Source organism: Xenopus tropicalis, chromosome 8 (genome assembly GCF_000004195.4).
Source record: "Xenopus tropicalis strain Nigerian chromosome 8, UCB_Xtro_10.0, whole genome shotgun sequence".
Taxonomy (NCBI): Eukaryota; Metazoa; Chordata; class Amphibia; order Anura; family Pipidae; genus Xenopus; species Xenopus tropicalis.
Genome location: NC_030684.2, coordinates 107,951,336 through 107,978,236, shown reverse-complemented (window position 1 = coordinate 107,978,236; position 26,901 = coordinate 107,951,336). Strand labels below are relative to the sequence as shown.

The 26,901-nt window shown below is 37.8% G+C and overlaps 1 protein-coding gene across 1 annotated transcript; it reads right to left on the bottom strand.

The window, feature by feature from the left end:
• Positions 1-303: 303 nt before the first annotated feature.
• LOC116406931 (carbohydrate sulfotransferase 9-like) lies at positions 304-9,644 on the bottom strand. Its single transcript, XM_031892093.1, has 3 exons — positions 9,466-9,644; positions 2,670-2,832; positions 304-1,291 (listed from the first exon to the last, which is right to left on the bottom strand). Exons 2-3 carry the CDS (start codon positions 2,770-2,772, stop codon positions 471-473), a joined length of 924 nt encoding a protein of 307 aa, XP_031747953.1. The 5' UTR covers positions 2,773-2,832; positions 9,466-9,644; the 3' UTR covers positions 304-470.
• Positions 9,645-26,901: the final 17,257 nt, after the last annotated feature.

The window sequence follows — 26,901 nt, the reverse complement described above, 5'->3', positions numbered from 1 at the left end:
CATCACTCAGCAGGGCATTCCCCAACTGCTTTCACCATGAAGAACCATTGGTGCTGCTTCTGGTGAAAATTCTGTTCCTCGGATCCTTAAGGGGTTGCCTCTTGTTCTTTTCTATGTGGAAAAAAATTGTATATAATGTAGACCAAGTTAAAGAATAGAGGATGGTTGTCCCGTGGGTGCAGGATTCAGTATTATATATTGCCCTATTTTGCTCTGCCTGCTATTTCAATTTTGGGATTCTTTATCCTTTCATTTATTAATGTATACAAATTTAAAAAAAACTATAAAAGTTACATGTAAGAATGACTTTAGAATGATATTGTTATTATTAATTAAATATTATTAAATACATATCAACCTGTATAAAAATGCAACTTATAATCATTCAGTTGTTCATAGTTATCACACGTTAAATAAAAATAAGTCATTTAGAAATAGGAATGTAAATAGTATGCTTCCCATTTTGATATTCATTTGTAATTATAAGGATTGTACTCGAACATGGAGAAGTCAAGTCTGTAAACGTTTATGAGTTTTTGAAATAGCTCTTTAGGAAGGGATCTGAAATAGTTTTTGCTTATCAAGTCATTGGTTCTGGAATCATTGGAGTGATGCTTTATATCAGGGTACTTCAGGTGCTTTGGTGCTCTGATTGATCTTAGCACATAAGCAGCGTCTTGTGTGATGGTTTCAAACTTGCCCACAATGTCATAGTGAATGTTGCATGGATTACATAGTTCCAACATGGGCATCCAGTGAATGTCTCTATAATGTGGATTTTCTGAGACGATGAACCTCACAAACTCTTCGAAACTGACCCTTTCTGTTGAGTTTCCATTTTTCCTTACTTTTTTCTTGATGTTATTTGCCACTGTTTTACTGTAGTAATACTCGTCATCATGGAGAAACTTGTCTCTGTAAGCTGAAACCAGTCTCTCTAATGGATCTCGGGCGAACATCACCGTGGTGTAATTATTAAGGAGCTCCACTTGCTGAGTAGGGGAGTAAGAACTTAGTCTTTTCAGTAAGCGAGACTCATGGACAATGCTGTGGTTAAGTTCTCCCGCAGTAAGTCCAAGACTGCTGTTTAAAAGAAGAATTATCCTCTTCCAGTTGGAACAGCCTGCCTTTGGCACTTCACAGTAAACAAATTTATGAGTGTGTTCTACATAGATCTGCCTTGCAACGGAATGTTTAAGTCTCCATGGGGTGCCGGTAATATTGTTCTTGTGACAAATAAATCTCACAGTATCTCTTCGATGATTTTGAGTAGCAGAGATCTGTGCAGAAACTGAAAAACAGGCAGGCATAATAAATAAACAGAAAAACATGTTTTAAGGGACCACTTATAATAAATAATATTAAATTATATATAGTGGTTTCTGAGATAATAGCAGTTTTAGACAACTAATACTAGACTTTTAGCTCAGCATCTCTCTTTTAAAGTCAGTGGAAGGGGGTCATTTATAAATACTTGACAAATTTGTACTTAGTCTGTATTCTATAGCAGTCATTCACATTTTTGCAATATTGTTCCTATGGGTCATTTACAAACGCAGCTGCAAGTATGGTTGTACTAAAATGGATGTAAATGGTGCACATACTAGCGTCATTCAATAAAGGTACTTGCACATAAACATGATCCTCGAGCAGCAGCACTTGTGGGGCTCCTGTCACCTGAGGCAGCAGCCTAGATGCTGCCCCCCTTACCCACTCCATGCTTACTTCTTTCATGATGGAATGGGTAAGGGGGGGGGCCCGAGTCACTAATGCAGAGAGCGCTATTGTGCTCTCTGAACTAGAAGAGGCAAATTCCCATTTTAAAAAATGAAAAAAGACCAGAAAACAGAAATTCTGCTATTTTTGTTACCACTGGTGGCATTTTGCTGCCCCAGGTAACTAGCCACTCTCTGCAGTCTGTGGGAAGTTTCTCACCTTGCCTCATGGCAGGAGGGGCCCTGTCCTTGTGCCTCCATAGAGTTGTGCAAAGCACCATTCACCCATCCCACCTCTGAATCATGCACCTATTGATGCAGCTGTACCCTGTTACTGCCATCCTGAACCCCTCAGTGGATTGCGTTAATAGGCGCACCAAAAAAACACAAGCAATGCCATTTAAATACTGCACGCCAGCAGTCAGGTTATCCCCACTTTGAAATTGTTACCTGCAATTTGCACCCAGTTTGTGAACACATAATTTTGGTGGGTGAAGCATCCCATGGAGTCACAATGACATTGGACTGTGGGAATGCTGCACACATCCAAGAGTACTTTGCACGCTGTATCTATACTAACTCTACACAAATAGACCCCTGGTTGGAATTACCACCAAGACCTTGCTCCTACAACATCACCATGACATTTGTCTTGCTGAGCTTATCAGGTCAGTGTCAGACCTTTAGTCTTAGGCTTTCATTACAATTCTTCCAGCTGCCCCTAATTCACCTACATGGGCTCAGACTCATTCTGCTCTTACACTTCTCAGCTCACACTTACACATGCCCATATTTCCATGCACATTCTTACAAATGATACATACACTCTTTAATAAGTGCTCCCAACACTCCTTTATCTTACTGTCTCTCGCTTTAGCACATTAGCACAGTTTGCCATAAATGAATTCCCTGCAGTCTAGCCTTACTAGTTTATATATACCTGTTTTTACTTACGGGAAAAGTATTCATTCTGTATTCTCCTAAAATGGAACAGAAATCCAGATATTACACTGAGAAAAGTAATAATAAAATACATCTTGGCTTTTGCTTTCCGCATCCTGTGCAGTGTTCAGTTGACAATCATACAGCAAACTATTTCCAGAGAATAAATTACAGCCTGTTAAATAAAATTAAAAAATTAATAAATAAATAAATAAATAAAGGTCAATGTTAATAACAAAAGAACCATCTTTAAGAACTACAAAAATGTATTATTAGCATCAATCTAATGATACAACTCTAGTCTATGCCTTGAACAAACCAAGGAAATACTGTAAATAAAGCACGCTATCCAATAGGAATGAAAGGAGTTTGGTAGGAGTTTTGTCTGTGTAAAAGAATTATTGTGGCTTACAACAGAGTTTTGCATAAATTGTTCAAGTAAAATTCCAAAGAGTTGCACAGACTATAAACATATTTAGGTGAACTGAAAAAAAAATATGATTTTTGGCTTATTTAACACTAAAGAGCCATTTATTTTGTGCAAGGCAGGATACAAGTACAAAACAGAGAGAAAGAGAGTGCCCAATATTTTGGCTTTGCCCCTGCCCTGCACTTAAATGAACCCTTTACTGTTAGATGAGCCAAAAACATGGATTTTGTCCAGTTCGCCTATATATATATTTATACTATACCCCACGCCTTGGCTAGTTATTGGAACAACTCATGCAAAACTCTAAATCTGAGGACTATAGAAATATTGCCGCAGTTATTTTTACCCATGCTCCGTGAGCCCATCTTTTAATCTCTGTCTCTTCAGATGCCTGTGCTAAAGGACTAAACCCATGACAAATATACAAAAAATGCAGCAGCATTAGACTGGCCTGCCTGGGTACTGAAGCAATTCCCAGTGAGCCCAGACCCTAGTGTGTCCCAACCAGTGTTATTTGGGTCATTTGGCAGCTGTATATGACAGGACTCCCTACCCCACCATGACTAAATAAAGTTTTTTGTAGGGCACACATTTTAGTGCTCCTTTCATACTGCAGGCTGTATGATATATAATTGTACCTATTTATCTGTGGACCCAACCACCCCAGGCACAACCCTTCACTTTAGATGTTATGGTGTTGTTCAAATGTTCCGAGCTAGTGCAGTGACGGACTGAAGATTATATGCAACCATCGTCTACATGAAACAAAACTTCTCCATATTGTTGTGGTAGAAAAAAATTTGAGAAACGTTCAATTGACGGAATGGGGTGTTGAAAAAATCTTTTTGAGTTGATGGTAGCCTTTATAAGTGTTTTCTCCATAACAATGTATAATAGTAACATTTTTAGAAATATAAAACTCTTTATTAGTAGTTTTGAGTTGATTATTAATACATTAACTGGTGAAGGTATGTTTACATGTCTTTAGGCATTAATCTGTTGTGCCTGTAAATGCAGCCCGCAGTAGGAACCCCAGAAATACCGTTTCGTTCAGGGTGCACTTGTGTGCGATTCATAAAGCAGACCGAGCGGGCGCATTGCAGCAAATATGCACAGCTACAAAGATTGTGCTTAGACTCTTTAATGAATACTGTAAATATGTGCAACGTTTTTCTCCATTTGTGACTGTGTTTGTAAATAATCCCTTGTGAATAATGCTTGGAATAAATTTAAAGCACAAAGGCAGAACCAGCAAAAGGTAGGAAAGAGTTAAAGTATATTTATTGCAGTGATTTTAACATCAGCTCTGCCTTATCTAGATCAATTTGTTGTTTAAACAATGCCCCACCTGTTTTATTATGTATTACTGACCTTTAGTTATTATATGAACTGAACTGTCCTAAACTTTCCCTCTTCAGTCGCTCAAAACAGGAAACAACAGATATTTTGAATAAAAAAATATACATATATATTTTTTACATGTATTTTTAAGTGCCAAACCCACTGTACTGAGAGGCTGGCCTACCTGAATGGGCTGGAAGTGATGAATGGGAGCCAGAAAGTCAGTTAGGACTATAGGATTCATTTTAGAATTAAAATAGGAGTAATTTAAAGGGTCAGTATACCCCTTTGTTCAAGACAAGTGCAATGAATAGGGCTTTTACCATAAACCTATTGTGTTAATCATGACAAATCTATGATTTTAATATTTCCAGAAAACTACCTTCATGCTTGACCTACTGGAATTGTGTTTTCTTAGCAGGATGCCATTATACAGGGGGATTATCTGTGCACTGGCAATCTAATTATCAACCTCATAAGGACTAAACATGGAGGAACCTCAGTTTCCCTGTTTGCCCTGTTTAGCTCAAATAATTACAAAAAAAACAATTTTCATTTTGTGATAATAATAAGCAAAAAGTATATTCATCACAATCCCCATTCATTGTACTGCCTTTTTTAAAGGACCAGTAAACCCACAAATAAAAGCATATAAAAGTAACTTAAATATTATGTCTTGTTGCCCTGCATTGGTAAAAGTTTTGTGTTTGTTTGTTTCAACTGTGGTAGTGTTTCTGAAGCAAAGCTGCTGTGTAACCATGGGGTGTAGGTTACATAGCAGATAACAGAAACACCTTGTAAAATACCATTGTATTCTATAGAGCGTATCTGTTATCTGCTATGTAACCTGTGTCTTTTCTCCTTTTTTCCAGCTTGAATGGCTGCCCCCGTGGCTACACAGCAACTTATTTATATAAACTATAGTAGTATTTTTGAAGCAAACACTCCTGTTTTACCAGTGCGGGGCAACAGCACATTATATTTTAATTACTTTAAAAGTAAGTACACCTATTTGCTGGCCTGGGCATTTTGAAACAGCATTGCGTCTTCATACTTCTGTAACCTTATTTGACATTTGCAGGTGAGGGTAATTTCTGGATTCCCAGATCAATCTTCCATAAATTTGCCCAATAATCACCATCTTCATCAAGGCTATATATAAATTCCTTCAAGCCCATTTTATGTAATTATTTACACATGCCACCATGGTTGGTTACCATTGCTATTTGCACTGGTGTCCCAGGTTCAATTTAAGCCAGGGATTTTGCTCGGCAAATGCAACCACAAACTAAACCACAAAAGACATCAACTCTGCTTGTCTGAGCACTACCTAATGCACAATATTTTCCCTCTGGTCAATGTGAAGAACACCCACATATGTAAAGCAGATGTTGCTACCGTGGTAATGATTTCCCTTCTGGTTTTCATCCGTGCTCTATTTAGCAGGGTCCCACAAAAAGCACCTGTTCTTCCCTCATGCAAATGCCAGAGATAGTAATCCTTGCTGCGGAAACCATATTTGCTGGGAGAAAATTAGCAGCCATCTTATATTTTGGGACTGACTACCCCTTTCTAGATACAGTAGATCCTCACTACATACATGTAATTCATAGATTTGCTTGCACTTTTCCCTTTCACTAGGCAATATAACTACATTCTACAGACTTCTCCACGTAACAACGTTATTTAGTGGCAAACAAGTCAGTTTTTCAGTCCTTATCTTAGACCTCTATCATGGTCTGTGACTTAGAGACATACATATATACAGGATATGCATTATATATTTTTGCATTGTCTTTTTAAAGATAACTAAAAGCATTTATAGTCATTGTAGCTAAACATTTTAGACACCTCAACATGACGTTCCAAGTCCATAAAAAGAAGGAAGAAATGCAATTAAATTACAGTAGTTACAGTATACTGTATGTAATTAAATGTCTAACTTAGCGGCTGTATTAGTTTTTTGTATTGTATTGTAGTTCTCTTTCTTGTATTATACACAGTAAAACTATAAAACTAGTGTTTAATTGTTATTCATTCATTGTTAAATGTACGTTTAAGGCATATTGCTTGTCTCTGGAAGTTAAACCTTATTTTTGAGACATAATAAAAATAGAGTTTTATGACATAATCCTATGATAATATACACTGTATATATTTCCTGCAGACATCAATTCATTAGAATGTACATATTTGAAGTGCAGTTTTCGGGGGCATCGTTTTTATAGTTTTTTCATTTTAACTCATTTCCACAAATGTCAGTCATTTATCAAATGATCCAAATTGAAAAAGCACCAATGAAAAAAAGACACAGAAAAAAATGAGAAAGCTGCAACTTTTTCATTTTGTTGCACAAAACCTATGACTTTTTCACATTTTCGCACAAAAGCAAGTGTAAAAAAACCCCAAAACATCTAAAACTACAAAGCAAAGAAATATCTTCCACTTGCTGTTGACTTTTACATTATTTCAACAGGTTTTAGATGGCGTATTTTTGCATTCAGATTACTTGTGGTTTTGTCACATAATAAATCTCAACAAAACCGGGTTTTGGTGTAAAAAAAAAAAACAGAACTAAAAAAATTCAGGCTTTAGTAAATGCCCCCATAAAATCCTGCTTGTCCTTTCTTGAAGAAATAATGAATAACAAGCAATAAAGAAGGTTTAAACTAGCAATAAGTGCTAAATCTAATCACAGGTCCTATACAGGCATATAGATCACTGCTAGGCACAGAATGACATATGGCAATATATAGGAAGAAATATGGCAACTGGCACTCACATTTACATAGGATATAGTATGCCTGGGTGCAGTGTCAAAAAAGTGTACACATGCAAACATATGAGCCGCACTCGCAGGACTTAGTGTAGAGCAAAAAAGAAAATGTATTGTAGCATAGAGCTCTATGCTACAATAAATTTTCTTTTTTGCTCTACACTAAGGGGCTGAGTTACTAAGACACGTATTTTTTGCGATTTTTTTCGGCGCCTTTACGACTTTTCGGAAATTGACGCGACTTTTTCGTTACCAATACGATTTTCGCGAAAAAACACGAGTTTTTCGTAGCCATTACGATTTGCTCGTATCTTGTCGTGACTTTTTCGTATTGAGCGCTTGTAAGCGGCGGCCGAAACTTTCAGACTTAGCATGATTTTGGAAGCCTCCCACAGGACTCAATGGCACCCTGCAGCTCCAACCTGGCCCAAGAAAAGTCACCATACTGAAGCTTGAATGAATCCGAACGCTACAAAAAAATTGCAACATTTTGCGCAACTTTTGGAATGGCTACGAAAAAGGCGCGACTTTTTGCGCAAGTTTTAACGCTACGAAAAAATCGCCAGATTTTGCACAATATTCGGATGGCAACAAAAAAGTTGCGATAATTTTCCGAAAAAATTGCCAAATACCGATCATTACGAAAAAAACGCAATCGGACGCATTCGGCCGGTTCGTGAGTAAGTAAATGGGCCCCTAAATCCTGCGAGTGCGGCTCATATGTTTGCAATATATAGGAAGATATATACCCGGACTGGTATGCATTGAATGCATTGTCTGCACTCACAAACTTGTTACATTGCTTTTATGGTACAGGTATGGGATCTGTTATCTGGAAACCCGTAATTCAGAAAGCTCAGAATTACGAGAGACCTGTCATAGCGGCAGATTTATCAAAATGTGAGTAGAGCTTAATACATAAAAACTCACCCACGTTCTATTCATTCCTATAGGATTTTTAGAAGCGTATTTATCAGTGGGTGAAAGTTAGAACTCACCATTTGATAAATATGCTTCTAAAAATCCCATTGGAATGAATAGAACATGGGCGAGTTTATGTATTAAGCTCTCAACTCACATTTTGATAAATCTGCCCCCATAGACATTTTAAATTATATTTCATTTTTCTCTGTAATAACAAAACACTACCTTTTATTTCATCTTAACTTAAATATAATTAATCCTTACTGGAGCTAAAACGAACCTAATGGGTTTATTTAGGGGCAGAATTTTTAAAATGTGAGCTTAATACATAAAAACTTACTCATGTTTTCTGCATTCTTATGAGGTTTTTAGACATGTATTTACCAGATCCCATAGGAATGAATAGAAAGTGGGTGAGTTGTTATGTATTAAGCTCTAAACTCACATTTTGAGTTTATCAGAGCCCTTCCCAGCCCTACATGGGTATGTCTCAGGAGCTGGATACCATGTTTGGGAAAAATTGGCAACATGGAGCCTTTTCTTTCTATGAAGAGCAGAAGAAGCCTAGTAAAAAGGCAAGCAATACTATTGCAAAGCTAAAACCCCTCAACTACAATGTAATTTTGACTTCCAATTGATTCCAATGCATTTGGGATAATTTCTCTAAAATGTCATTGTTTCACAAATTTTGATTGCAATATTTATTGTTCCCTGTGTGTCTGACTGCAAAACAGTTTTATCCTTGTAGCAAAGAGTATCCCACTAGCCCTACCTGTCCATTCTTAAGCTAAGGGCACAAGTGAGTGACCCACAACAGCTGCCTGCCCCCAGTTGGTGTTTTGTTTTTATTGGACCAACACTACTGATATCCTGAAGTCGCTACTTTACTTAAAGAAACAATCATTTGCATTTACTGCCAAGTTCTAAATGTAAGCAGTTCTTTGTACAGCATACAATGATATATACCATAGTGGGGATAATGGGGAAAACTGTCTCTTTCTGTCACCTTTACAAAATGCCCAGTTAGCTGTACGGCATGTAGTTTCTATGTGCCAAACATTTTTCTTTATTATTATTTTTTACTGTTCATATTTAGTCCATCTATAAAATGACACTAAAAAAAATTCATTGCAAGCCGACAGGGCATTTCACTAAAATACCCTCTATTTGGACAGTCCGTCATTGCAAAGTATATGAATAAAGTTCTGAAAACCTGGAAAATACACTGAGATTAAGACTGACCACCATAGATAAAAAAATCATATAGCATAGTTTGGCAGTACAAAGCAATATAGACAAAGATGACAGAGTGATTAAAAAAAAGTAAAGATACCTACCACAGGCAGAAGAGCATCCAGCACTGTGTTCTTTATTCCTTATATATTTATTTTCCTTCTGTACTTAAAGATCATTCCTTTATACCAGGTAGCAAATTTGTGTTCTTGTCTAGTTATCCTCTGGCACTGATATCTTAGCCTGATAATGGTTTATGTTTGTGTTTGTGTTATCCTTAGCCTCTTACTTCTATCCTTCCAGCTCAGCTGCAGCAGCCAATATATATAACTGAGTCCACACCCACATGTAGCGTAATTACGATGAGTAGCACACCTTTCTCTTGCCACAGGATATGTAAAACCAGCAGTGGGATTAACCATGTTGTGTTGCTTAAATAAGCAATACTTCTGCTTTGCCTTATTTCTGCTCTTTTGTAATAATAAGACGCAATACCTTGGAATTTATTATTTAGAAACATAGGCATTAGGATGGCTTTAAACTCTGTACCTGGAAATCCCATGTCTTAAACATTTCAGATAATAGACACCATAGTAGTAAGATATGAGGGCTCAGTTGCCAAGTACAGGGGAACTAATGGGTGAGGAATATAAAAGCCCCTTAGTGCCTATTCATTTACAACTTCTGGCAGGGGTAGTGTTTCACACTGCACCTCGTGCCTGTGTGCCTTCCCCACTCCAGCCCTCATGAATACAGTGCTGCCATATGCAGTCCATGCTTTATCCATGTGTTTGGACACAGGTCTGGGTTCTCCAACGTAAAGAGGATAAACATTTAACATGATTTACTGTTTATTGGTATTCCTGTTGCATAGTTCTCTCATGCCTTTGTGAACCTTTCTTTGACCTAGAGAATCAATATTTATTTCTTGTTTCTCCGATCTTCCTAATATACCTTGGTTGGTCATTCTGTATGATATGTGATAATTCTCTAAAGGGCATGACTAGGTGACCAATGGGATAACTAAGAGCCTTGAACCCCAGTGCATAATTTGAGCTTGGGGCCCGTTTCTTGCTTTCCTAACACCCATACCCCATTCTGCATTGTTTTTATCACTTCCCTTTCCTTTTTATACAAAATACTGTAGCCCTAACACTGAGGCTTTGTTTTTCCTATGGAAGAAAAAAGTTTGTGAGTAATACTCAGCGCTATAGGTGTCCTCGTGCTTAATTACTTTCAGTTTTCAATGTAGACAAAGTTCAAAAGTTAATGTAACTAAAGTGAAAGAGTTGTGCCTATAACTCCAAATAATAACAAAGTGCATATAAAATCCACAAATCGCAGTGTGGTGTAGTTGCACACTCACCAGATGGTAATTAAGATATGCAGAGGTAAGTGAAATCCACTGTTGATAGAGGTATTTACAGTATCTGGATAAGAACAAAACGTATCACAAACCATCTGGTGAGTTTGCAACTACACCACACTGCGATTTGTGGATTTTATGTGCACTTTGTTATTATTTGGAGTTATAGGCACAACTCTTTCACTTTAGTTTCATTATCTTTTGAAACATATTGCACTATTTTGTATTTGTATTTTTGTTTTTCGTGTGCTTTGTTTTTCCTATGAAATTTTGTGTCTTGAAAGTTACTCCCTTGCTAATGGGTTTATGTCCAAAGTGGCAGTACATGTGCTATTGACTTCTACAGGATCTCGGCAGGTTTTAGCTGGTGAATTGTCGGATTTATAGCTGCTTTAACTTTTTTTTCTGCAAAACTGTTTGGAAATAGCCCCCCAGATGACAACAGTAATGTCTCCATGTTCTGCATCAAGTAATCCGACAACAAACAGTCTACTATAAGGAAAATATATGAAAGTCTAAACTAAAACAAGACAAGAATATTAGAACCCCCCCCCCCTTAGAAATATATAACTTGAAATATATGACTGTCGTCAAGCATTTGGGTTGAATTCAGTGCAGAATGGAAAAAGAAGACATTTTTAACACAAACTAGACCATACCCCCAGATATTAAGTTATGCGTCAATCATTTTTGCATTTCGTGTGATCCTTACGGGGAGAGGTACTAGTGAGATTATATTTTCTCTGACTCAAAAGAATGAGTTGTGAGCTATGTTTTGATAAGATACCTTTACAAGCAGTGACTTGTAGCCAATAAAATGTTTTCATTGTAATATGAGAGAAGTTACAGGTAGCTGTAGGTATTTTAAACTTTTATCATTAACAGATAGTGTTTTATAGTATTGTCTTGTTAGGGGCATGGGAGAACCCACAAATCTGAAAAATAATAATATTAATGCTCATGCTCATAGATATTAATGGCTTCATTCATTAGTGCAGGTGCGTGCTCCTCATACAAAACGTGCCTTTATTCACCATATAGATGAATAGTGATAATAATGGAAAAGGCTGCTAAGGAAGGTGTGAAGGCTGCATGCCTGTGGTTATTGTGAGGCTACACACAACATTTCAAGGTGGAGATCTTCCTAAATTGTGACGTATTGTCACGCTTGAAGAAACATGATGTGTAGCTTCACATTAATCACAGGTTTACAGCCTTTACACCTTTTTTAGCAGTCTTGTCCTTTTTGCCTATTCATCTCTATAGCTAATAATATTTCCTGCTCATCTGTGCAGACAATGTATACAATATATAGCAATACACAGCAATTAACTGTATCCTGGTGCTCATCTTTATTTCTAATGCAACCTCTGTTTAAGCCAGACATGAGAAATTCAAATAGAAGAAATTCTGAAGCTGTGTGAGGGCCAGAAACCCATTATCTTAAAAGCTCTGAATTATATGAAAGCCATCTCCCATACACCTCATTTTAATCAAATAATTCAAATTTAAAACAATAATTTTCTTTCTCTCTTTAATAATAAAAGTGTACCTTGTAATTGATCCCAACTACGATATAATAAATTCTTATTGAAGGCAAAATTGGGTTTATTTAATCTTTTATGATATTTTAGTAGGCTTAAGTTATGGAGATTTAAATTATGAAAAGACCCCTTATCCAGAAAACCACAGGTCCCCAGCATTCTGGATAACAGATCCCATACCCCGTATTGTTAAGTAAACTCTGCTGTAAGTTATTTATAACATACTGCATACACAAAAATAACACTCACTGAAAAATTCATGAAACAATGGGAGAATTCACAAATGGCGACAATTCATAAAACTCATTAAAGTAAAGTGGTGCCTTTCTCATGGCTACTTTTTCCATGCAAAATACATTGGAGTGTATGGGCATTTTTTTTGGCTTTTTGCGTTGAACGCCTGCAATGCTACTTTTAGGTCAGATGACTGGGAATCCCTTAGAATGGTAAGAGCCTACTTGTCGAGGGCTATTAATGCAGTGGGAACATGCAAAAAGTAATTTCTCTGATACTGGAGATACAATGCGAATGTTTTCGGGGGTGAAAATCAACACAGGCAATAATACTTCCATTACAATTTTTACAAATAATAAGTGCAATTTTCAGTGTATGATTCTCACTTCAGATACCTCGTGTCCCCGGCCAAATAAAGTTCAATAAAATACTCCAAAGTGCCTTCTTCTGCTTTAGACTTAGCAATGAGGTCTTATGAGGAAAAAGAGAAAAAAAAATATATAGTGTAATACTGTTATTGCTTCACAATGTGCACTCTCATGTGCTTTAACACCAGTGATGACTTTTACTTATATCACCCTTTTGTGCCCAGTTGTGATATCCCTTTCTGATTGCCAATCTACTTACAGATCCCCTCACATCAGGCCACACTCTAACAGGATGGAAATAAAACTTCATATACAATCAAATTGAGCAATGGTTTGCCCCAGGGTTGTGTTCTCCCCTTTGCATTTTACTTTAATGACACATGACTGCATTGCTCAGTAGTGACAAGCGAAACTGTCCCATTTCCCTTAGCCGTAAAAATTTGTACTACTGCTAAAAAAAACTCAAAAAGGTAGAAAAATTGCGAAATGTGGCTACTGCACAATTTTTTTTAAATGTGCAACATTTTTTATGTAGCCGCGCCTTTTTTTCTGCTTGCCCACGCCCTTTTTCACACAACCTTGTCTTTTGATGCAGTTTCACAGAAATAATTGGCGAAATGCACCATTTTGCAGTGAATCCTTGCCTGGCAAAAAAATTTGCTCATCACTATTGCTCAGTTCCAACCACATTATTACATATGCAAAGGACAGGACTGCGATAGGTCTTATTAGTGACAGCAATGAGCCAGAGCACAGAGAGGAGGTTAAACAGCTGGTAACCTGGTCTGCTTAAAAAGTCCATTTTAATGCTGATAAAACAAAAAAGATGATAGTTGATTTCAGGAAGTCTGTCCAGTTCACAGGGCTCTCCATATAAATGGTTGTGTTGTTGAGAACCTTGGTACCATTAAATTCCTTAGAGTTTATATCTCAAACTGTCTCACATAGAAACTTTATTCCTCCTCTCTTGAGTTTTAGGATTCCTACCAGACAAATATTAGGGATTTTATAAATTGTATTTAGTATATTGACTGGTTTGTATTTCTATTTATATAAGATTTCATTGTATTTTACATTATACATTTTTTTATTAGGTGCACCTCTCCCTCATAAGCTTACTCATAAGCTAATGATTAAGTGTCAGACAGACACAAACGCATCTGGCTTTTTTTGAGATGAGTGTATAATAAAATTTTTCTCTTTTTAACTATTGGAATTGCCTGTTTTTGGATCACCAGATTGCCCTTCCCATGTTTTTTTCTTGTTTTAACGCCTCTCCTTCTACACATATCTGAACATTTCTGTGCTTCAGATTCTTGCACGTATTATGACAGAAGTGTGACAGGTCAGAATGTTTATGTGCATGCGTGTCAGGTTATGTGCAAACATGCAACATCATACGTCACAGGGGGATGTTCATGCGCATTCATCATGCAGGGAGGGCGGAGATAGACGCCTGCCCCACAACTTGCTCCTGAGGAATTGTGTGGCCGAGACCACTCTTTTTATATGCTTGGAACTTATGTGTTTTTTAAGTAGACTACTTTTTTAGATAAGTTGTTTTCAATATCTACCTAATATTGATTTCAAAATCTACCTTCAGGGCTGAATCGGCAGAAGGAGATAGAAATCCTATTGTTTCTACCTCCATATCCGACGATTCAGCCCTGAACGTCTGTGGCGGGTGGGAACGATCTTTCGAAAGATCGAAAATCTAGTTATATAATTTCCATAATTGTATTATTGGCCTATTGGCTTATGACTCTGCTACACTGTCCCAAGATAAACACCAAGATAAACACTGCTTTCAACAGCAGTTACATTCACAAATAACTTTTTTTTAACCATTTAAAAAATAAATAAATATATACAATCCATATATATTGGAACGTTGCTTAGAATGACATCTTCTTTCACTGCACAAAAACAGTTTTGAAGAGGGGGACCCATTAAATTCTTAACCTATTTGTATTGTTCACTAACAAACTACAATATGATTAGTGGATTGGTCTTGTGATCAGTGGGCATGGTCTGCCATCAGTTAGAATGGAGAATAGAAAATATAGAAAGTATAGCCTCTCAGAAGGAAAGTAGAATTGAACAACTTCTCAGTCACCACTATTCTCTCCATTTTGTGCACAACACAGACTCTGAAGACTTGGGGAAATAACACTGGATTGGGACAGACAGCTCCTCACAGCCTCCTGCCTCATTCATAGGGTCTAAACTCCTATTCTAATCAACGATCTTCTGGGAAACAGCTCTCTGAGTTATGCCTCATTAAGCATTCTATAACTAATTCATTGTTTCCTGTGTTAATAACTAACTCCATATTCAATATACCAGCCTGGCAACATTGTTAAAGGTTTGGATCAGTGATTTTTAATAAGAACATCAAGGAAAACCTGTTAGTCTAATATGGTATTTTATAAGGTTCATTAGAGAATAGCAATACTTTCTGCAGTTTATTTTGTAAGGTATTCCTCCTATAGCTGCTGTTGAAATCCAATAACAGACTTTTCCAGCCCAAACTGTATATTCTTGCTCTGAAAATTATAATAATCTGTAAAAGAAGCCTTTCAGATCCTGAACTTTTTGAGAGAGGAAAATTAAAATTACAAGGGCTTGCTCCATAATTATAAATATTTAAAACCCATATCTCACATATTAGTACCATACATGAGCCTTATCATCCCCTTTCTATTTTGTTTCCTAAAACAAGCTTGCAAGCTCTATCTATCTATTATCTATCTATTATCTATCTATCTATCATCTATCTATCTATCTATCATCTATCTATCATCTATCTATCATCTATCTATCTATCTATCTATCTATCATCTATCTATCTATCTATCTATCTATCTATCTATCAATCATCTATCTATCTATCTATCTATCTATCTATCTATCATCTATCTATCTATCTATCATCTATCTATCTATCATCTATCTATCTATCTATCTATCTATCTATCTATCATCTATCTATCTATCATCTATCTATCTATCTATCATCTATCTATCTATCTATCATCTATCTATCTATCTAGTTATATATCTATCATCTATCTATCTATCATCTATCTATCTATCATCTATCTATCTATCTATCTATCTATCTATCTATCTATCTATCATCTATCTATCTATCTATCTATCTATCTATCATCTATCTATCTATCTATCTATCTATCTATCATCTATCTATCTATCTAGTTATATATCTATTTCAATCGATGCTGCCCTTTCTATAACTATCCACCTATTTATTCATCCAACTACCCAACATCCATTGATCTACCTATTCTTTCCATATTTTCTTTATAGTTGTATTCACTCATAAAAGCATCCTACATACAGAGCAGGGACGAAAGGAACTGGCTTCCAAGGTTCACCCCTCACTCACTCAACTGCACCCAACCCCCACTGCACACTTGGCTGAAAGAGCCTCAAACTACTTCTCCTCCTCACCTCTAAGCTAAACTCTGCTGGACAGTACGTGGGATTGCCTGTATAGGGTGCTGAACCTCCTGGTTTTGCCTCACCGAGTCCTTCCACCCATGTGTTGTCCCATGATCTCTTTTGTATTTTTGAATGTTACTAGAGTGATTGCAGCACCCTTATACATATCCCTTTAATGGTGGTCTTATACCTTTAAAATGGGGGTTGGTCTTAAACATTTCTCAAATATAAAAGCTACAGCAGGGGAGGATCAGCTTAGGGTTGATTCACTAAAGGTCGATAATATGTGTGTTATTTATAGCGTGCGTTAAAATTTTTATCGCATCAAATTTTTCGCATCTTAACGCACGAATCACTAAAAGCATACTTGCGTTAATTTATGCACGATACTGCATGCGTTATTTTAGCCGCAAAGACTATTTTCATGTGGTGTTTGATGGAACGCGCGCTAATCAACGCACCGCAACAAATAGTCACCGCGTGCAAAAAAACGCACGCCATATTAGCCATACATGCCATTACTTTTGTAAAACTACTGTACTGAAAATGACCATTTCCCTGCAAACTTGAGGCTGCATCACTCTAGGGCCAACACAGACTTGAATAAATCCCACTGCAAAGTCCATATTGTGTTGCCAAAAGCTCATTAACTGTACTTTTCTATAATTGCCGCCTGCCCCAAGTAGGTGTTAATTTTCACACAGACTAATGCGATATTTAGCGCGCCTAAGTGTTTGTGAATCATGCATTAGCATTCATGCAACTTAACGCATGCAGTAATACTGTAGCGAAACGCGCGTTAATTCTCGCGTCTATTTTAACGCAAAAAAGCATGCAATAAAAATTAACGCACTTTAGTGAATCAGCCCTCTTGTGAGACCAGTGCTTTGGTCAGGAGACACTTTTCCCAAATGCAACCATGCAGGGAGGTGCCAGTCTATAAAAAAATATGACCAAACTAAAATAATCATGGGCACTGTATGGGGTTTACCTGTAGGTGGGTATGGTGGCTTGTATGTATGTACAGTGGTGTGAAAAACTATTTGCCCCCTTCCTGATTCCTTATTCTTTTGCATGTTTGTCACACTTAAATGTTTCTGCTCATCAAAAACCGTTAACTATTAGTCAAAGATAACATAATTGAACACAAAATGCAGTTTCTAAATGAAGGTTTACGTTATTAAGGGAGAAAAAAAACTCCAAATCTACATGGCCCTGTGTGAAAAAGTGATTGCCCCCCTTGTTAAAAAATAACTTAACTGTGGTTTATCAATTTCAATTTTCAATTTCAATATCAATTTCTGTAGTCACCCCCAGGCCTGATTACTGCCACACCTGTTTCAATCAAGAAATCACTTAAATAGGAGCTACCTGACACAGAGAAGTAGACCAAAAGCACATCAAAAGCTAGACATCATGCCAAGATCCAAAGAAATTCAGGAACAAATGAGAACAAAAGTAATTGAGATCTATCAGTCTGGTAAAGGTTATAAAGCCATTTCTAAAGCTTTGGGACTCCAGCGAACCACAGTGAGAGCCATTATCCACAAATGGCAAAAACATGGAACAGTGGTGAACCTTCCCAGGAGTGGCCGGCCGACCAAAATTACCCCAAGAGCGCAGAGACAACTCATCCGAGAGGCCACAAAAGACCCCAAGACAACATCTAAAGAACTGCAGGCCTCACTTGCCTCAATTAAGGTCAGTGTTAACGATTCCACCATAAGAAAGAGACTGGGCAAAAACGGCCTGCATGGCAGATTTCCAAGGCGCAAACCACTTTTAAGCAAAAAGAACATTAAGGCTCGTCTCAATTTTGCTAAAAAATATCTCAATGATTGCCAAGACTTTTGGGAAAATACCTTGTGTACCGACGAGACAAAAGTTGAACTTTTTGGAAGGTGCATGTCCCCTTACATCTTGCGTAAAAGTAACACAGCATTTCAGAAAAAGAACATCATACCAACAGTAAAATATGGTGGTGGTAGTGTGATGGTCTGGGGTTGTTTTGCTGCTTCAGGACCTGGAAGGCTTGCTGTGAGAGATGGAACCATGAATTCTACTGTCTACCAAAAAATCCTGAAGGAGAATGTCCGGCCATCTGTTCGTCAACTCAAGCTGAAGCATTCTTGGGTGCTGCAGCAGGACAATGACCCAAAACACACCAGCAAATCCACCTCTGAATGGCTGAAGAAAAACAAAATGAAGACTTTGGAGTGGTCTAGTCAAAGTCCTGACCTGAATCCTATTGAGATGTTGTGGCATGACCTTAAAAAGGCGGTTCATGCTAGAAAACCCTCAAATAAAGCTGAATTACAACAATTCTGCAAAGATGAGTGGGCCAAAATTCCTCCAGAGCGCTGTAAAAGACTCGTTGCAAGTTATCGCAAACGCTTGATTGCAGTTATTGCTGCTAAGGGTGGCCCAACCGGTTATTAGGTTCAGGGGGCAATGACTTTTTCACACAGGGCCATGTAGGTTTGGATTTTTTTTCTCCCTAAATAATAAAAACCCTCATTTAAAAACTGCATTTTGTGTTTACTTGTGTTATCTTTGACTAATAGTTAAATGTGTTTGATGATCAGAAACATTTTGTGTGACAAACATGCAAAAGAATAAGAAATCAGGAAGGGGGCAAATAGTTTTTCACACCACTGTATGTATGTATATCTTTATTTATAAAGCACTACTTATGTATGCAGCGCTGTACAGTAAAATACATTAAAGATAATGGATAAATGCAAAGTACAACAATAAATACAAATAAATACAAGGTACAGTTGCAATAAGACTCAGAAACACAAGATGAAGGAGGTCCCTGCCCTGTAGAGCTTACAATCTATATGAGAGGGGTAACTTACAGATACAAATAGGCAAATATAAGTGCTGTAGGTCACAGTGGGTGACATTACAATATAAGTGCTGGTTCCCAGATCAGGTGCTGGGTGAGTGCTCCAAAATTGTCAATTTTCTGACTAAAAACCCTTGTTCATAATAATGTATGCAACTTGCACAGATACAAAGTTACACATAAAATACAGGGCTAGGGAATGTGCATTGATCTATGCACTGTTTTTGTATGTTATTTGTACATGTTATTGTTGCTGAAAGCTGTGTTTGCTTATCACTTTCTAACTCTGCTAAGTTGTCACAAGAAGCTGACCCAGGAATGCAGAGAGGAAAAGCCCAAGATAAACACCAAGATAAACACTGCTTTCAACAGCAGTTACATTTACAAATAACTTTAAAACCATTAAAAATTTGAATCCATATATACAGGTATGGGATCCCTTATCTGGAAACCCGAATTACGGAAAGGCCATCTGCATAGACTGCGTTATAAGCAAATAATTCTTATTCTAATAATTTCTCTGTAATTAGAAACCAATACCTTGTACTTGATCCCAACTGAGATATAATTAATCCTTATTTGAGGCAGAACAATCCTTTTGGGTTTATTCAATATTTAAATGATTTTAAGCAGACTAAAGTTACTGAGATCCAAATAACGGAAAGACCCCTTATCCGGAAAACCCCAGGTCCTGAGCATTCTGGATAAGAGGTCCCACACCTGTATTGGAAAGTTGCTTAGAATTATATCTTCTTTCACTGCACAAATACAGTTTTTAAGTGGGGGGCCCATTAAATGCTTAATTTAGCTTTAGTCCCATTCACATATTAAAGTGGTTATTCACACTTAACATTTAGTAGAAAGTAGAGAGTAATATTCACAGACAATATGCAACTGGACTTCATTTTTATTATTTGTATTTTTTAATGATTTAGCTTTTTATGTAGCAAACTTTAAGTTTGGAATTTCAGCAGCTATCTGGTTGCTAGGTTCCAAATTATCTTAGCAACCAGGCATTGGATTGAAGGAGAGACAGGAATATGGGCGCGAAGAGGCCCTGAATGGGAAGATAAGTAATAATAAGTAACAAGAATAATAAAATTGTAGCCTCGCAAAGAAATACAAACCGGATTCCAAAAAAGTTGGGACACTAAACAAATTGTGAATAAAAACTGAATCAATGCATTTCAGCATCAATGCAGAAAAATATATTCAGGTTCTAGAACAACATATGCTCCCATCCAGACGTCATCTCTTTCAGGGAAGGCCCTGCATTTTTCAACAAGATAATGCCAGACCACATTCTGCATCAATCACAACATCATGGCTGCGTAGGAGAAGGATCCGGGTACTGAAATGGCCAGTCTGCAGTCCAGATCTTTCACCTATAGAGAACATTTGGCGCATCATAAAGAGAAAGGTGCGACAAAGAAGGCCCAAGACGATTGAACAGTTAGAGGCCTGTATTAGACAAGAATGGGAGAGCATTCCTATTCCTAAACTTGAGAAACTGGTCTCCTCGGTCCCCAGACGTCTGTTGAGTGTTGTAAGAAGAAGGGGAGATGCCACACAGTGGTGAAAATGGCCTTGTCCCAACTTTTTTGGGATTTGTTGACACCATGAAATTCTGAATCAACATATTTTTCCCTTAAAATGGTACATTTTCTCAGTTTAAACTTTTGTTCCGTGATTTATGTTCTATTCTGAATAAAATATTAGAAGTTGGCACCTCCACATCATTGCATTCAGTTTTTATTCACAATTTGTTTAGTGTCCCAACTTTTTTGGAATCCGGTTTGTAGTTTTTTGGCTGCCGGGGTCAGGGACCCCTATTTGAAAGCTGGAGGGGCAGAAGGCGGCAAATTATTAAAAAAGTATAAACTTAACTCAAAAGTGAAAAACCCCTTTAATTGTGTTAATTTTGGCAAACTGGATGCAAATGTGTCTGGTGCATTGCCCCCTTGCGACTGCATTGCGCTCGGGAATAATGTGTATTGTAGGGAAAAAACATGGTGATTGCACTCAAACTTGTACTTTGCTTACTGAACTTTTTGAAATAAATTAGCCATCAGGTCTCTGTTTTTAATTAAGCCCTCAACCCCAGGTTCCTTGGCCAGTGATCGTCACCACCTCATTATTTATATAGTGTCGGCAGGTTATACGGCACTTTACAATAACATTATAACAAACATTTCATATTGATGGTTAATCTACTTGAGATGAATGACGTGGAAGCAGACACAGCACTCTTCCTATTTATGTGCACCTTGACTTTCTAGGTGCTGAAAACACATAATGAGGAAATCGAGTTTTGTCCTGGGTGTAGCGAGACTGTACTGTCACAAGCCATGGTATTACTAGTCATTCTCATGTGACATGCAGCGTAATTCAGAATTTGTTTCTTTAAAAATACCCTTTGAATACACATACAAAGAATGACTTGTTCAGGATACACCGGTGACGTAAATGAATCTTAGCCATGTCTTGTTTTCTCCAGTAGCTGCCCCCTGAACGTGCACAGGGGCCTAGGCAGGTATTAAAGGAACAGTAACACAAAAAAATAAAATAGTTTTAAAGTGATATAATATGGTGTTGCCCTGTATTAGTAAAACTGTTGTTTGCTTCAGGAACACTACTATAGTTTATAGAAACAAGCTACGGTGTAGCCATGAGGGCAGCCATTCAAGCTGGAAAAAAACGAGAAAAAGCACAGGTTACATAGCAGATAACAGATAAAACACCATTCTACAGAGTTCATCTGATCTAATACATTTTTATTTTTTAGTGTTACTGTACCTTTAGTGCCTCCTGTTCTTCTCTGCTTAGCTTAGTGCTTGGTCCGCAGCCATAACAGCACCATATCATCCCCTTATCCAGAAGCCTCAGCTTCACATTCACTTCATTTGGTTTCCAGATTCACAAGCAGTGTTCCAATCTGCTGGTATATATCTAGAGAGAAGATCCAAAAGTAAAAAATGCAATACAATTATTAAAACAATGAGATTAGGTGGTACAGGGCTGGTATAGGATGCCTTATCCGGACCTGGGGTCTTTCCGTAATTTGGATCACCATACCTTAAGTCTACTTAAAATCATTAAAACATTAAATTAACCCAAAGGGATTGTTTTGCCCCCAATATGGATTCTCAGCTGAAATACTACAGTGCTGATTAATCAACATTCAAATTTGAATTTTTGCTGTGATTCAGATTTTTTTTAAGCTCAAATTCATGAATTTGATTTTCCAAAATGTGAATGTCCATTCCAAGATCCGCCATCCTAGAGCTTGCCAGTTCATGTAGCGGTCAGTGGGAGTTGTCCTAGGCAAAGTTTAGGTACAGGTATAGGACTGAATACTCGGGACCAAGGGTATTCTGGATAAGGGGTTTTTCCGTAATTTGGATCTTCAAGTCTACGAAAAAAATCACTAAAACATTAATTATACCCAATAGGATTGTTTTGCCCCCAATAAGGATTAATTATATCTTAGTTGGGATCAAGTACAAGGTACTGTTTTATTATTACAGAGAAAAAGGAAATCAATTTTAAATTTTTTATTTGATCAAAATGGAGTCTATGGGAGACAGGCTTTTCGTAATTCGTAATTTTTTTCAATTCAAGCTTTATTCCATTTTTCTTTTGGAGAAGATGTTTTAAATTATGTCAGAGCTTTAGTTAAAGTAATTAAAATGATATAACATAATACAAACATACTAACGATATTGGTATGAGTGGAAATTCTTCAATATAACAGCCTTCTACACTATATACCCCTGAAACATACTAGTCATCCGGGTGAGATTTTGAAGTGGGACCTTCACCCTGAAATAATGGGATGAGTATCCATAATGCATATAATAACCTATATATTATTAACCTCTGCAAACTTGCAGTTTTTTTTACCAATTAGGAAACCCCCAACAATAAAATAAAAATGAAAATCATTCCATTCCTATGACCATCTCACCTCACTTTTGCTTGTAGATAAATATTTTACCTTTCCATTTTCACCTTTCCATTGCTTTCGCCATGCTGTGTGGAGCTTATACCTTCTCCCCATGTCTGCATTGCCTTCTGTGGGTATTTTATTTCTTTCTTCCTAAACCTTTTCCCCATTTACACAAATGTTTTCCCAATCATTCTTTTTTTTCTCCCTTTTTTTTTTGCCCAGTAAGGGTGAAGACACACTGAGCTACAAGTAGCAGCTACTTTTTCAAGGCTACTAAACTCCAGAAAATACCTTGCCATAGACAATACTGAAAACTACTTTTGCTAAAACACATGCAAAGACAATTATCAGCAATTGATCAGCATAGTCTATTTTAGTAGCCACATCAAGTAGCTGCTACTAGTAGCTCTGTGTGTCTTCACCCTAACCCACGTATGCATATTTCTCTCTTGAACTCCAGTGTCCTTTCCTTTCTCTTTGCACAACAATATGTGGCCTCTCATCGCATTTTTTCTTAGGTGCAGCAAATCCCACCCATTTTGCTATAATTGGACTTACCCTGACAGTCAGGATGCCTAGGATATGTCCGGATGTTTTTGCCTAAATAGGTTTCCCCACCTTTGATGATTATTGCAACATTAGTCCAGCCTAAATATAGTCTTTAGTGTACTGGTCTTCCTCCAGTAACTCCATTGTAGCCTGCTTATGACGTGAAGGGAGTTCACTTCAGGTAAATATAGTTTTTGGCTTTTGTAAGTCCGTTTATATTGTAGCCTTTCAGGCGTTATTGTGTTTTTGTTCCTCTGCTTGGCTTTCAGTGCCCAGAACATTCCTGACATCAGAGGTACTCAGAACTATGACAAAAACAGGCTGGGTGACTTTCAGCCCGGAATCAAATAAATGCAGTCTCCTTTCACCACTAATGGTTTATGATAGCAATCTACAGTAGTAGTGATAAGTCATTCCCTTTGTACTCTAGTTGGGGGGTATTTACCCTCATTCTGTGCCATTTGAGCAATGAGGCAAGTTGAGAATGTTCCATGAGGTGGCACTAATAGCTGGAACTAATACTATAAGAGACAATATTAAGGGCTGTTTAATTGGAAATTTTAGAACTCTGCTCTCTCTGTGTTACCAATCAGGGCCGGAACTAGGGGTAGGCAGAAGAGGCAGCTGCCTAGGGCGCAACGATTGGGGGGCGCCAGACAGGAGCCTTTCCTGCCTACCCTCTAGTCTTCTTCCTCTGTCATTGCCCCCGCCACAAGTCTTGTGGAAGCAGTCTCTATAACACACCAACCGAGGCAACAGTATGTGATACGAGAGGCTTCAAAACGATACAGTAATGGTCGGTGCTTTTATAACCTTTCATATATGACGTTTTTATCAGAAGCACAACATTCAGTTATTTCCATATAAGGCAAGTTATAGGCAAACTTGTTTGTTACAAATTAGTTGCAAAAAAACATCTATCATTATGAGCATACAATCGTATTAAATGTAAAATGTCCTGTAAAAAGAGGCACTAGACACGTTGTTTATTATCACCAAGGGGTGCAGGGCTGTCTGCTAGACTTCACAGTCTCCAATCTTCCAGCTATGATCTTAAAAAAAAAAAGTATTAACCCATTACTGCCTTTACCATTCCTCTTTTTTCACCCTGCCTTAGGCCTATCTATATTGGGGATATGCCTTCAGGTGAAAAGTCTCTACAATAATCAACAGAAGTAAAAAGAACTAGATAAAGCATGAATTCAACAGTGAGACCAAGAGTGACACAGCCAGTGACTATAAAGGTCCCTGCAGCCAAGGGAGAAATACCATTAAGGGAAGCAGGGAAGCTAGGCTAGTTGTAAGATTTGATTATATATATATATTAATAATAACATTAGATTATTCACCCCTCTTACTAAGGTTACAGTTCTTTTGAGAAGCAGACAAATAATCCACACCAATAAGTGTATATAAAAATGAATATATTGAATAGCAAATCAATCGATTGTTACAATTAAATGATTATTTAAAACAAAACAATATATTTACATTATTTACAGTTGAAGATTAATAATAATAAAGTCTACATTATTATAGCTACCAACAAACACAGAACATGGTGGCCTGGTTCCTTTTCTCTAGCCAGCTGATCATGGCTTCCCTCTGGTCTGCAGCCCTCACATCCTGCCCCTGTTCACTTCCGATGCTCTCCCAGATGCTCTCTAGATGCTCTCCCCCAATGCTGCCCACTCCACATTTATACACCTTTTCAGCCACTGCCCCCACATACCATCTGATCAGATGAGGTTATAAAAACCATGCCTTGCTTTTGTTCAGTAACTTGCTTCTTGCATACAGAGCGCTGGTAAGGCCCCATCTAGAATATGCTGTTCAGTTCTGGTCTCCAGTGCTCAAATGGGACATTATTGAGTTAGAGAGGGTCCAGATAAGGGCAACTAAGCTGGTAAAGGGTATGGAAAGTCTCTGTTATGAAGAAAGAGAGGCTTCAGATGGGGTTTTTTGCCTTCCTCTGGATCAACTAGTAGTTAGGCAGGTTATATATAGGCATTATGGTTGAACTTGATGGACGTATGTCTTTTTTCAACCCAACTTACTATGTTACTATGTTACTATGTTACTATGTAAGTTGGGTCTGTTTACACTGGAGAAGAGGCGCTTAAGAGGTGACATGATAACTATGTATAAATATATAAGGGGATCATATAATAACCTCTCTAATGTTTTATTTACCAGTAGGTCCTTCCAACTGACACGAGGGCACCCACTCCGTGTAAAAGAAGGGAGGTTCCATTTAAATATTCGGAAAGGATTTTTTACTGTGAGAGCTATGAAGTTGTGGAATTCCCTCCCCGAGTCGTGCTGGCTGATACATTATATAACTTTAAGAAGGGGCTGGATGGCTTTTTAGCTCAGTACAAGTGAGGGAATACAGGGGTATGGGAGATTGCTCTCAGTACAAGTGAGGGAATACAGGGTTATGGGAGATAGCTCTCAGTACAAGTGAGGGAATACAGGGGTAGGGGAGATATCTCTCAGTACAAGTGAGGGAATACAGGGGTATGGGAGATAGCTCTCAGTAGAAGTGAGGAATACAGGGGTAGGGGAGATAGCTCTCAGTACAAGTGAGGGAATACAGGGGTATGGGAGATAGCTCTCAGTACAAGTGAGGGAATACAGGGGTAGGGGAGATAGCTCTCAGTACAAGTGAGGGAATACAGGGTTATGGGAGATAGCTCTCAGTAGAAGTGAGGAATACAGGGGTAGGGGAGATAGCTCTCAGTACAAGTGAGGGAATACAGGGGTATGGGAGATAGCTCTCAGTACAAGTGAGGGAATACAGGGGTAGGGGAGATAGCTCTCAGTACAAGTGAGGGAATACAGGGGTAGGGGAGATAGCTCTCAGTACAAGTGAGGGAATACAGGGTTATGGGAGATAGCTCTCAGTACAAGTGAGGGAATACAGGGTTATGGGAGATAGCTCTCAGTACAAGTGAGGGAATACAGGGTTATGGGAGATAGCTCTCAGTAGAAGTGAGGAATACAGGGGTAGGGGAGATAGCTCTCAGTACAAGTGAGGGAATACAGGGGTATGGGAGATAGCTCTCAGTACAAGTGAGGGAATACAGGGGTAGGGGAGATAGCTCTCAGTACAAGTGAGGGAATACAGGGGTAGGGGAGATAGCTCTCAGTACAAGTGAGGGAATACAGGGTTATGGGAGATAGCTCTCAGTACAAGTGAGGGAATACAGGG

Bases quoted from the DNA above. Each gene is read 5' to 3' on its own strand.
- LOC116406931 (XM_031892093.1), bottom strand. From the start codon at position 2,772: ATGCGGAAAGCAAAAGCCAAGATGTATTTTATTATTACTTTTCTCAGT. The intron at 1,292-2,669 runs GTAAGTAAAAAC...CCTGTTTTTCAG, and splicing joins ACAGAATGAATACTTTTCCC to TTTCTGCACAGATCTCTGCT.